General features: G+C 38.6%; 1 protein-coding gene across 1 annotated transcript in view; it reads right to left on the reverse strand.

The window, feature by feature from the left end:
- Positions 1-1,454: 1,454 nt before the first annotated feature.
- Positions 1,455-13,543, reverse strand: part of JPH1 (junctophilin 1) — an 83,856-nt gene continuing 71,767 nt past the window's right edge. The window contains 3 exon segments of the mRNA XM_038579557.1: positions 1,455-3,758; positions 3,933-4,028; positions 10,352-11,001. Of these exon segments, the coding sequence (XP_038435485.1) occupies positions 3,948-4,028; positions 10,352-11,001 (731 nt within the window). The 3' untranslated portion in view covers positions 1,455-3,758; positions 3,933-3,947.

The following is a 13,543-nucleotide window of genomic DNA, read 5'->3' on the forward strand; positions in this document are numbered from 1 at the left end:
CCTAGTTCCTCCAACTGGCAAAAGCTAATGCAACAGAAACTATGAGCCAGGCACTATATGAAGCACCTAACAAAGTAAATGAGCTCATGTCACCTTTACAACCACGCTGTGAGGTCAGTGCTGTGGTTACACCCATTTTTATAGATGAGGAAACCAGGGCACAGACTAGAGAAAAATCCAGACTCAATCATGACCACAGCTGAGAATTTTATCCATATTCACTGCATTTAGGACTATTTGTTTTATTCTATATATTTTCTCCTACTCCCGTAAATGAGACTCATGTAGGAAGAGTACAGAACACTATTTTTCAGTACTTTTGGGGTAAGAAGGAAATGATGGACATAGATAGTCCACAAGCCTGGGATCATCAGACAGCCTGATGAGCCGCTGGTTACGCCGTGCTCGCCGAATATGCCGTGTGCAAGGCCACATAGTAAGTTGGGAAGCCGAGGCTCTACAAGTTTCCAAAGTTTCCATGGGAGGAGAGCTGCAAATTGCAATGAGCGTATTCCTGAGGAGCCTGCTTACCATAGTTCCTGAAATGGTTATTGCATTAAAAGGGTATGTAGAAAAATTTCCAGATTTCCCAACCACGAAGTCTGCACCCCAGCTTTGGCTTTAGCCATTGAAACTTGTGGTTTGGGCATGAAGCTGGAATCAATAACCTAACACCCTGTGCTTTGCCTGCCTGCTCCAGAATAGTCTGTTCTATGTTCCATTCTTTTAGGATTTACTAGGGGATTAATCACTTAAGTTGAAAAATCTTTTACTACTTAGAGGTGATAACTTGATTATTTGTACAGGGGTCTCCATACCTTAGCCTCCAACAGGAGTGACTCATTTGGGAACGTAAAAGCCCCATGGCAGTTCCCTGGGCAGCTGTTTGGAGGTGGTCCTTTTATTATATACCTCATAGCTTGCTACGTGTCAAGGCAGCCTTGGCCAGTCCTGGATGGCTGCAAAGGGAGCCCAGTGGCTGGAAATTCTGGTGGCGGCAAGTTTATTCAACTGCACAGTGTCTCTAGCCTTCCAGAAATGTGTCTAAACAGGGGCCATAGCAACGTATTAGCTTATTTGGGGCACAATGATCCAAAAACTTTAATTAACTGAAAAGGACTCATGCAGGAGGGGGATTTACTCCAACTCTGAGATTTCCCTAAAAACAGGAGCAGACTTAAAATCCCTGGCTAAGGAGCTAATCCAATTAATGAAGGCAGTGAGCAGAAAAATGAAACATATTTTACAAAATTATTTGAAAAGCTCAGGATGAAAGAAACGTAGAAGAGAACAATGGTACAGTGTAACTACCTTTTCCCATGTGGCTTCATTGAGCATCTTGCACCCCGTTTCTATTGTCAAGTTTTCAGCAGATCTTTCAATACAACCACCAACCCAAAAATTCCACATAACTCAAGACAGTAATTTACTCACAAAGGAAACACACCTGCAACTTTATTAATAACCAACTTTTTTTTTATTAGAGCGGATACAGTTGTGAAAACTGTACATTATACATTTTGGTTTCAAGGATTATAAATAAAGGAACTCACAGGTAGGGAGTTCTTTTTCACAGCAAGAAACTTTAAATAAACAAGGTCATGTTTTATTAAGTACATTGGCAGACTTCATGTGCTGTCCAAAATGTAGAGTACAGTATAACAACCCATTAGAAAGAGCCTTTCATGTAAAATACAGCTGTGCACATTTTAGAAAAATACCAACAATTTGAGCTTTGTTTTTTAAAAAAGCTTATAAATCATACATATATTTATAAATGGAACCAACATGCTCACTTTATAAACATATCCTTTAGTTATCTGTTACCCATTATTTCCAAAGCATTACACGTTTTAAATAAACACTTAATAAGATTAAATATTTTATTTTTTTTTAAAAAATCTGCTTTCCCAGCATCAAGAGCTACAGGGTTAGGAAGGCGCAGTGAGAGTACTGAGACTGACACAGGAGCTTAAATGTTTCTTGGCTAAAAACGTACTTCCTAAATTTAAAAGTCAAAGCAAAATGTAAAAAATAAATAAATATACAAGTTGTAATTTTCATTTGCTCTCTTTCTGCTTTCTTCTTTATTCCATATTGGTCACACCCAGGATTCTCAACATATTGCACTTCTGCAAAAAACATCACTGGGTTACTACCCTGCAGATGACAAAGCATTCAAGTCCACACCTGTGCTAACATCTGAATTGTCTCTTCTGCATTAAAAAGGTAGCAAATAAGGTAAAAAGAATCTGATTAAACCATGCAGATCGTGAAAATATTTAGGAATAGCTAGCTCCTTCTCCACAATGTAATGTCTTCGAGAAATTTAAGATACCTTTCCTCCCCTGATTTCTTTTTAAATAATTATTTTTATAAAGACCACGTAGTGTCTCTAAATAAGCATGCTTCTGAGTAATAAAGATGAATTATAAAACAGCAAAAAAATCAGATTATGTCAGAATAACAAAGGACTGCAAAAGACAAATATTTAAATAAAAATGTCTAAGCCTTTAAAATGTGAAATAAAATTACGAAAGGACTTTGAAAAACACGAAAGGCGTAAAATCGAGAAGCAGAGGTTTAACAAAGCTTTACGCTCTACCTGAATGTATTCAACAAAAATTTAAGTTGGAGAAAAAAAAGAAAAGAGCAGTTATTAATAGCATCTTGCTTAACTTTCATGGGAATTAACATAGTCACTGACAAGATTTTATTTGGTTGTAAAGTACGTCAGCAATGAAACTGAATCCTTTAAACACCGATTACTGCAATCCATGCAACATTTTGACTACACTTCTTAGAGTTCTGTTGTCCTTCAGCTTTTAAAATTTAGCACCTCTTAAGTGCATAAATAATTCATCTCAGTAATGTTAAAAATATTTAAAATTATTTCTTAGGAAGGTACGATGCCTTCACATTGCTAAATTTTAAACAGCCTGTTACAGGTTTAGGAAGACTAAACGGCATGAAAAAAAAAAAAAAAGATGTATTGCTATCGAAATGAACACATCTTCTCTAGAGTGTTGTTGTTTCTTTTCCTTGAGATGCAACAAGTGTGTCTCATCCAGCCAGGACCACACGTTGTAGAGGACTCTACATCCTATTTCAATAAACAGCAAAAATGAACATAGTCGTGCACAAGCAAACGAAACGTTCTCTCCTGGAACATTCCAGGAGATGTTTAGAGCAGCAGGTCATGGCATAAGACTGGTGAGTGATGCTGCTACCTATTTCTTCTAATGAGATAGGAGTGAATGCTGGAACCATGGCCACAGCAACACAGTCCTCCGACCGCATTCCTCGGGCAGTCGTTTGTTTCCCCAGCTCCCTACTAAAAATGTCAGATGGTAAAATAGTAAGGCAGCTGTTGACTTCCATCAAAAAAAAAAAAAAAATGCAGCTCCATACATTTCCAGTTTAGTCACTCTCTGCTAGGACAGATGGAGTAGCCAATGCCAAGAACTTCGCCGGATGGGGCTGCTTCAGCAGATTTTAAAAAAGAATGATTATTAAGTTTTGCTCTCCGACACGGCTGCTTGCTTCAGCTCCCAGAGGACCCCAAAGCCACAAAGCATTCCCAGGGGAACTGAACAGGTCCTCTGGCTGAATTTTCCAAGTGTCATCTCTTTCGCGATCCCATCCTAATTCCAAGCCTCCTTCCCTGAGTCTGAGTCTGACTGGGGTGTGCCATTTAAAGGGCTGATGATGCCACGGCAGAGAACTGTGCGCTAACACCGCTAGTTGTCATGACTTCACTGAAGGGTCAAAACAGTTACATCATTAAGTAACTATGTTGAATCACATTCAGGCACAGCCAAAATTTAAAGTGAAGGACAATATGCAGTTGTTAAAAAAATATATATAAATTCGAATACGGGAAAAGAATGTTATATGCGGTGATTTTATGTAGAAATTAAGGCTATTCTTACCTTTCCTAATTCCAATCAAGTTAGAAAGTGAACAAAAAGAATGGCCAACCCGATATTCAACAGCATGACGAGGACAATCATGACTGAATTGGGGCCCTGGAAATGAAACAGAACAAAAGGGCCATAATGTTTCCATGTTAATATCAACACGCAAACTAGCTCATAAAATCAATTACCAAAAATATAAAAAAACTCAACCCCGCTGCAGTAAATAAAGCAGGAACAAATGACAGCAGCTCCAAAAGGTATAAACTAAAAATAGCAATGCCATATTTAGATGGAGCCGTCTCCGCACTTTCACTACGAAATGAATCCAGTCTTGATTAAGTCTAAAAGAAAAAAAAAAAAAAAGACTTACAAATAATCTAGTTCATTCATCTCAAAACCTCTGACAACAGTCCAGGTGAGGGTTTGCCACAATGGGGTTCGGGACTAGTGGAAGGTGGACAGGCACTGTTTGTGAAGATGTAATTTAGGTGAGAAAGAGTGATCTCCTCAGGAAGGCAGTTAGAATAAGAGTAAGAATAAAGTCTTTAGGGTATGAGGCCTCTCAGGAAAAATGTAGGACTCCTGCTTTTCCTGGTCATAGTTTTGGACACCACCCCATCCTTAAAAATTGCCAGCGGGGAGTTGAACACTTGCAGAAATTATTTTATAGGCCTAATTCTTTGCTTTTTTGCTCACAGCTACAACATGCCAGAAATCAAGTTCTTTTTAAAGATTTTATTTATTTATTAGAGAAAGAGAGAGACAGCAGCAGCACGAGAGAGCATGAGGAGGGGAGGCGGAGGGAGAGGGAGAAGCAGGCTCCCCGCTGAGCAGGGAGCCCATTGTGGGGCTCGATCCCAGCACCCCGGGATCATGACCTGAGCTAAAGGCAGGTGCTTTACCGATTGAGCCACACAGGTGCCCCAGTCAAGGTCTATTTAATAAACTACAGAATCCTATTTTGATAAATGCGGCTGTGATAAATACCAGCAACCCAAGGTACCCAAACTTTGTTTAAACAAAAACCCACCTTATGACCTGTCTTTTCAGAGCTGCTCATGCTTGGCCGTCTTTATTAGAGACATGATCTTGGTATTTACTATTAAAATAGTGTATTAAGTAGTATTAAATGTGTTTTAAATTGGCCCTATGAGGTGGGTGGGGTAGTATTTTAACTGTTATTTTACAGATGAGGAAACAGTTTTACTATATTTGAGTATCTAATGAGGCTACATTGAAACAGGGTAACCAAGTCCTTGAATGTTGTATTGGTGTGATTTTTGTTGTGGGGGAGGTAAGGAGGACTGGAATTGTAATTGGTCTAGTGCTCACGTTGCAAGGTATAGAGCCTGGGTCATATCCTTATAGAGATTTCCTCCCCAGATGAGGTCACAACTTCCCTGGCAGAGGTCAGGACACCCCAGCCATTGTCTATCCTAACACTTCACACTTTGTGACTTCTTGTTAGTTTCCATCTTTGCCTTAGACTAAGTTCCGTAGTGGCGGGAGCTGTGCTTTGCTCACCACCGTGCACCTGCACACACGGGTTGCCCAGTCCATCCAGGTTTTCATTATGAACACCTACTATCTCATCTGGTACTTTTCCAGGTGCTGTGGATGTGGTTGTTGACCTTATTAATTCACCGCCTTAAATGAAGAACACAGTGATTAGTAAAAATCAGAGTGGGGAAGAAAAAGAAGTAAAAATGGGTATCCTTGAGATAGGGACTACGAGGAAGAAGTAAAGCCCTAGTCCCTAAACCCCAAGTAAATGAGGGGAAAAAGCACAATTAGAGGGTAGGTGTCTTGCCCAAGGTTACTCATCCAGTTTAAACAAATTACAGAACTAAAATTAAACTTTGTCTACTTCAGAGCTGCTGTTTTTTCCCCTACATCCTTGTTACAGCCACAGGACTTAGTTTAAATATGATAATTTCTAATCAAGTTCTTGAAAATGGCATTTTCATCTCTATCCCTCTGATTTCATTGTAGCAGAAAACCATCAAATCTTGATATGACCAATTGTTCTTTTATAATAGTTGCATTCTAAGTTATTAGGAGGGTCCTAATCTATGTAACTCTTCAATAATAATTAACTTAAAATGTATGGTATAGGAAATTCTTATAACTCAGAAAATAATTGAAATAATCTTTCAACGTCATAACTCAGCATAGAGATTAAAGAAATGCTCTTACTACCATAAATTTTGATTAGATTTTTCTCATGAATATGATCAGAAGTTTGGATTCACTTGACTCTTTTGGGTCAGTGGATTTAATTCATAATTCCTTTCACATATGAAAGATGAGGAAAAGTATATGGGGTCAGAACACCACAATGTAGAGTTTTAGTGTCTTGGTCCTTTGGACCAAGGAAAAGTAGAACAACAAAGAAAGTGCATTCAGTGAATCTAACTTCTAAAGTCTAAGGTATGTCTGGACCTTAAACTCTTATTTCATAAATCCTTATAAGGTTCCATGAATTTATCTAACTTTTTGAATTAGTTAGCATTTTTGGATGAATGACATATTTATATACGTAAATATATGTAAATAAGTATACATATATAACACAGACACATATATATTTATCCAACTAGTACAACTCCATTTATAAAGCTATTTTTAAAGATGACTCAGTGAAGATGAGGGTAAGGCAGCAAAAGAAAGTTCAAACAGCAACCAGGTGAAAAATAAATTCTGGGATGCTATGTTTAATAGGCAGATATGAAGACGTGACCTCTGTGTTCTTCAGATACCTAGGCTGGGCACAGGGTGGGGAAAGCTTTAAGGTGAAGTCTCATAAACATGACTGTGGTAGCCAGTTGTGGCTTAAAATAGCAAAATGAAAAAAAAATCAGTCTTGCTTTTCAAGACTGACTGAGACAGGTGTAATAAAAGAGGCTGCAGCAGGGCAAAGTGCAAGTCTTGATTGGAAGAACTTTGAGACAGAAAATAATAAAGTGTGGGAAGTCAAAATATGGAAAGAAGTTCTAACTCAAGAAATTTAGCTTTTTTTTCTTCAAAAGACTATTACTCATTTAAAACAATGAGGAATCTTCTGAAGGGTTACTATAGTTTGTTAAATCTAAAACTTCTCTAAAAACATGAACAAAATTCAGTATTAATAGCCAAATTTATATATATTCACTGTTTGTAGGGTGTTAGTATGTGTACATGGTTCAAAAGGGTGTGACATGGATGCTTGGGTGGCTCAGTCGGTTAAGTGTCTGCCTTTAGCTCAGGTCATGATCTCAGGGTCCTGGGATGGAGCCCTGCTTTGGGGCTCTCTGCTCAGTGGGGAGCCTGTTTCTCTCTCTGCTCCTTCCCCCTGCTCATGCTTTCTCTCCAAATAAAATCTTAACACTCTCCCCCCCCCCCCCCCCCCCCCCGCCCCCCACATGACAGGGATGCCTTGTTTTACAATTCAAAAGAAAGGTAAGTTTCAAAATAGACTTGGAAGAGAGTAATGGCTAAGAAAAAGTGCAGGCAGTTCTCAGAAGAAGTCAAGATTCCTAATGAGAAGACCCCTTGCTAGTCTGCTTGATAAGGCTGTAATGTCTCTTCTGGCTCCTACCCAAGTTGCCATGTTGCAAAAAATGTTGGTACCACATGGAATGTGTTTCCACGAAACATCAGTCTGTGTGCAACCATGGCTCATACGAGTCACATTCCTTGAGAAGCGTTGTAGAGTAATCTGTGGCATAGCCTCCTGTCTCTTACCACTCACACTTGAGTGTTAGCTTATGTCTCAGAAGATTTTCTGTATTTCTAGGAGATCAATACCCAGGGTGATCCTGAGGATGGGTCAAATCTATTGGAATATTTATGAACTAGTTTATGCTTCAACTACTACAGTACAATAGCCATTGCCTTTTGAGCACTTACTATGTGCCATGCACTGTGCTAAGAATTGGGTAAGTAGTAACTCATTTAATTTTCCGAACAACCCTACGATATAGGCAGAGATGAGGAAAACTACTCACGGAGCAGTTAGGAAACTTGCCTGAGGTCACATGACTGAGAAGCAACACAACTGGGATTTGAACCTAGGAAGTCTGGGACCAGAGTCCACACCCTTAGCCTCCAGCCTATCCTGTCTCAGTCAATAAGCTGGTGACTAAAATTCCAGGTCCCAGGGTACTCAACCACCCAAGAAATGACGAATCTGACTCATACTAGATCTCTTGCTCACAAGGAACACCGCTTCACTGTGGTTTTCCCTCAAGGGTGTGCTTTCCTGTGACTACTCCTACAAATTTTCAAGTTATTTATAAACTTCTAACTTATACAGTGTCTATCTTAAAACTGTATGCAGTACTCTTTCGTTTTAAGGGTGGTTCATTAACTACCTTTATGATGATTTTATCACTTCTAAACTGTCAAGTAAACAGTCATCAGGAGTGCGAAAGGCAGCTTTCTGTTATTATCAGGAAAAAAAGGTTAATTGTTAAAATCTTCACATGAAGGTGCCAAGCCAATCTTGACTTATGGTTCCTGGCATGCAGAGTGCTAGGCTTTCTTTCTTTTGGGGTATAGAAGGATCCCTAGAGATCAACCTACCAGGCTGGAGGATGCTTGGCTACCTCCAAGAATCAGACGGTTCTGCACATAAATAAGACACTTCTTCTAAACAAGGAGGCTATGAATTTATCAAACATTAGTAATATTTCATATAAAGGGTCATTCACCACCTCTTATGGAGTTCTAGAAGTCAACTGAACCCCACTACTGGGTATGCCCAGGATAGAAACTATATGGCCTTGCATTGTTTGAATTTCACCCTTGTAAATCAGGCAAGCTAATAATAATCGACTTAGTCTGTCTTAAAAACCATTTATCCCCATGCAGGATGATTCTCAAGAAGTTAATCTGATTAATCGAATTCTATTTAGATGATAAACCTAAGAAACACCAAATGTAAGTTAATAAAAAAGATGAACTTCAATTATTTAACATTGTTACTATTTAATTGTGAACAGTGTAACTCTTAAAATGGACAAAAGAAAAAAAACCTAGTATTATATTCTTGTTGTTCATCAGTTTATAATCCACACCTTTATGCAAATGACTCAGAAATTACTAGTAAATATTGGGTCATCTGTGGCTTTTCCTAAGCTACATTTAACATGCAACACCACTGTTGCAAGTGACTAGGTCAACAGATCAGTTGATCAATTTATTATTAATTACTTAGCTTCAAGAGTTTATAAATTCTATAGAATTTGATAAAGTATGAATTCCATATATCATTCAACAAATTTCTACATGCTCATCAAATGACACAATAACATACAGATTTCTGGTTGAATACTTAAAAATGTTAGATTCTCAAGACTAATTGATAATAAAACTAGCTTTTACCAGAAAACTAAAATTTTAGAAGCATTTATACTCTGAGAAGTTAGAAGACCAAAGTGATTTTAAATAGTTGGAAAGAAAGAAAATGTTCTAGTGGCAAAGCCTGACTAATTAAGTAAAATCCAAACTAAATATTTAGGGGAATAATTCACAACAACAGCTAGAAAAGATACTCTTTTGTCTAAAGATGCTGACTGGAGTATTTTTCCTTCTCCTTCACTTTTAGTCTATTTCTTTAGGTCTGAAGGGAGCCTCTTACAGGCACACAGACATAGATAGGTCTTTTTTTCCTATCTACTCCTTTATTCTATGTCTGTTGTGAGGATCAAAAGCAGGACTAAGAACCTAGCAAATGGTGATGGAATCCTCTTCCCAGCTAGGGCTCTGAGAGGAGGTGTCCATTCTCAGGGCCCATGATTCCTTTCTAGCCAATCGGAGGATTGAGCTGTAGTTACGGACTATGTGTTCATGTTCCTCCAAGATTCGTATGTTGAAACCCTAATCCTCAATGTCATGGTATTTGGAAGGGGGCCTTTTGGGAGGTGGGCCCTGGGTCATGAAGGGTAGAGCCCTCATGATGGGATTAGTGCCCTTATAAGAGACCTGAGAGAGCTTGCTCTTCCTCTCTGCTATGTGAGGGAACAGCAAGAAGGTCTATGAGCCAGGAATCGGGTTCTTACCAAACATCAAGTCTGTGGTGCCTTGATCTTGGGACTCCCCAGCCTCCAGAATTTTAAGAAATAAATAAGAAATTTTGTTGTTTAAGCCACCCAGTTTATGGCATCTTTGTTATAGCAGTCTGAACTAAGCTACCACAAAACTTACCAAGAAGTGTGAGTCAAGGCTTGCTAACATATGATGCGAACAAGCTGGCTACCTGAATGATGTCTAAGGTGGGTGGCTGAGCGAACAGGGAGGAATTTCTGCCTGGGGAGCTCTTTGCTGTCCCAGGATACAAATGTGCTAACCTCTGGACTTCAGCTAGAGAAGCTGTCATCAAGATGTAAGTCACCCTGTGCTGCTACCTCAAAGAATCAAAAGGAAGAAAAAACACATCTTGCACAACTTACTGAATTGGCTTCTTTTTCCAAAGAAGGGCATGAATCGTTGCTTGCTGGATTCTTTGGTATAGCAAGTTCAGACTTCTTAGCTTTTGGCTCAGCTTTGCTTTCTTTGGCAACTGGTTTTGTCACAGATTTAGGGGGACTCCACTTGTTGGGTGATGGCTTGTGCACCAGCGCTGAGGAAGACTGGCTTGATCCTTCGTCTTCCTCCATGTCTTCTGGAGGGTGCTGGGGGGCGTTCAGTTTCACATAGTAGCCGTGGTACTGAGAATGCAGTTCCCCGTTACTGGGGTTGGGGATGTGGTGGCGGCCAGAGTACTTGGACGTGGGCACCATGGCTCCCACCTCCTTCGTGGGAGCCTTTGACATCAAAGGCTTATTGATGATGGCTGTCACGTGCTCATCAGCCACACTCCGTTTGTCTTGGTTGAGTCTTGCCCCTGAGCTGGGGTTCTGCTTCTTCGTGGGTTTTGGGGAGGAGGGCTGGGGAGAGTGGCTTTGTTTGGGACTTGCTTCAGGAGACCTGGGGGGTGTCGTGCCTTTGCGATAAAAATGAGGAGATTCCTTTGGTGTAGGTGGCTTTTCTGGTACTTTTTCTTCTGGATTTTCTTTAGCATCTACACCTTCCTGAAATCTCTGTTTGATATAATCTGGGCCTGGGGAAAAATTGACAACAGAAGAGAAGCTAATAAAAATAAGGCATAAAGGCTATTCCTTCTGGCTATCTATATGCATTTTTGCTACGTCAGATTAGCCATTCCTCTTTTTTTTTCTTTAAAAATATTGACAAGGCTTGGATTAAACATGAGCACACTTCATTTCCCAGGGAAAAGATTATTTGTTGCAGAAAAACTTAATATTTACCAGTATTCCTACTATTTTGATAGCCATAAAGGTCAAACAGTTCTGACTTCCTAATAATTGCAACATTCCTACCTGCTTGCAGAACACTGAGGTGAAATTCACGTTGATGAAGCACTGGATAACACCATATTTAATCTGCATATTTAAATTATCCAGCATAACTAAAACACAAAGTACATACTCAAGCTGACTCTTATATGTTTAGTATACTGAAATATTTAAATTAATAAATTAACATTTAACAGAACATCTGTGTAAGAACAGAATCTGCAGATGACATTTGTAATGCTATTTCATCAGAGGATCATTTACTTTTTATTTCTTTTAAATATTTCATTTATTTATTTGAGAGCCAGAGCATGAGGGGGGAGGGGCAGAGGGCAAGCAGACTTCCTACTGAGCAAGGGGCTCAATCCCAGGACCTCAGGATCATGATTGAAGCTCAAGACAGTTGCTTATTAATCCACTGAGCTAGCCAGGCACCCCATCAAAGGATCCTTTAAATTTCCTGGAGTCCTTTCACAGCATGGATCCATTTCACTATTTTCTGTAAGCAAAGACATGACAAGGCAGTTGTCCTAGACACTCTAGTCTTAGGACTTTTTTCTGAATATTTTAGGATTGTTTATAACAATCATGTTATTCTTTTAAATGGAAAAATTTGTACTTAAAGAAATGGACCCTGGGTGCCTGAGTGGTTCAGTCATTGAGTATCTGCCTTCAGCTCAGGCCATGATCCCAGGGTCCTGGGATTGAGCCCCACAATGAGGTCCCTGCTTTCTCTCTCTTCCTATGTCTGCTGCTACCCCTGCTTGTGCTCTCTGTCAAATAAATAAATAAAATCTTTAAAAAAAAATAAAGGACCTTGGTATAAGTGTTGCTATCAAGCGTTTTTTTTTTTTTTTGTTGTTGTTGTTTTTTCATTAGCAGGGAGTATCTTTTCCTACCTCTTCATTTTCAGGCTATCTCTTTAGTTCTTAAGTGAGTCTCTTATAGGCATATAGATACAGGTAGGTCTTGTTTTCTATCCATCCTTTCACTCTATGTCTTTTGAATGGAGCGTTTAGGCCATTTACATTTAAAGTAATTATTGACAGATATGTATTGTTACCCCAGTTTTTTTTATAAATACATTAGTTCAGACAAAATAGATGTTAAGACAAAGACTGTAACAAGACACGAGGGAGGGCAATACATAATGATAAGAGGATATAACAATTGTAAAGATCTATGCATCCAACACTGGAATATGTGAATACATAAAGCAAATATTAACAGATATTTGCCTTCTGCCTGGCTGATCTATCCATTGATGTAAGTGGATGTTAAAGTCTCCTATTACATTATTGTTATTTTCTCCCTTTAAAAGGGAGCAGTGTCTTTGAATGATACATTAGACTAGATGGACTTAACAGATGACATACAGAACATCCTATCCAAAACCAGAAGAATATACATCCTTTTCAAGTGCCCATGGTAGATTCTCTAGGCTAGATCACATGTTAGGCCACCAAACAAGTTTCAATAAATTTAAGAAGCCTGAGATCCTATTTTGCATCATTTCCGACCGCAATAGTGTAAAATGAGAAATCAATTATAAGAAAAAAACTCGAAAAAAACCATGAATGCAGAGACTAAACAATATGCTACTCAACAACCAAAAGTCAAAGAGGAAATAAATAAATACATGGAGACAATAAAAATAAACTCAAAATGATTCAAATCTTTGGGATGGAGCAGAAGCACTTCTAAGAGGGAAATTTACAGTAATAAATCTCAAACAATCCAACTTTATACGTAAAGGAACTACAAAAAAAGGAATAAAGCCCAATGTTTGACATTTAGCCAGACTCATTAAGAAAAACGACAAAATAAAATCAGAAATAAAATAGCCAGCACCACAGAAATATGAGAGACTACTGCAAAACTTATCTGCCAAAAAATTGGATAACCTAGAAGAAATGGATAAATTCCTAAAAACATACAGTCTTCTAAAACTCAATCAGGAAGAAACAGGAAATCTGAACATATCAATTACTAATAATAAAATTGAATCGGCAATCAAAAAACTCCCAAAAGTCTAGGACCAGATGGATTCACAGGTGAATTTTACTAAACATTTAAAGAAGATTTAAAACCTAGCCTCCTCAAATTATTCCAAAAAATAGAAGAGGAGGTAAAAGTTCCACAGTTATTCTATAAGGCCAGCATTACCCTCATATCACAACCAGACAGACATTACAAAAAAATAACAGGCCAATAGCTCTGATGCACATAGATGCAAATTCCCAACAAAATATCAGCAAATCTCATTTAACAATACATGAAATGAAT

The sequence above is a fragment of the Canis lupus genome, chromosome 29 (assembly GCF_011100685.1).
Source record: "Canis lupus familiaris isolate Mischka breed German Shepherd chromosome 29, alternate assembly UU_Cfam_GSD_1.0, whole genome shotgun sequence".
In the NCBI taxonomy this organism is placed as follows: Eukaryota; Metazoa; Chordata; class Mammalia; order Carnivora; family Canidae; genus Canis; species Canis lupus.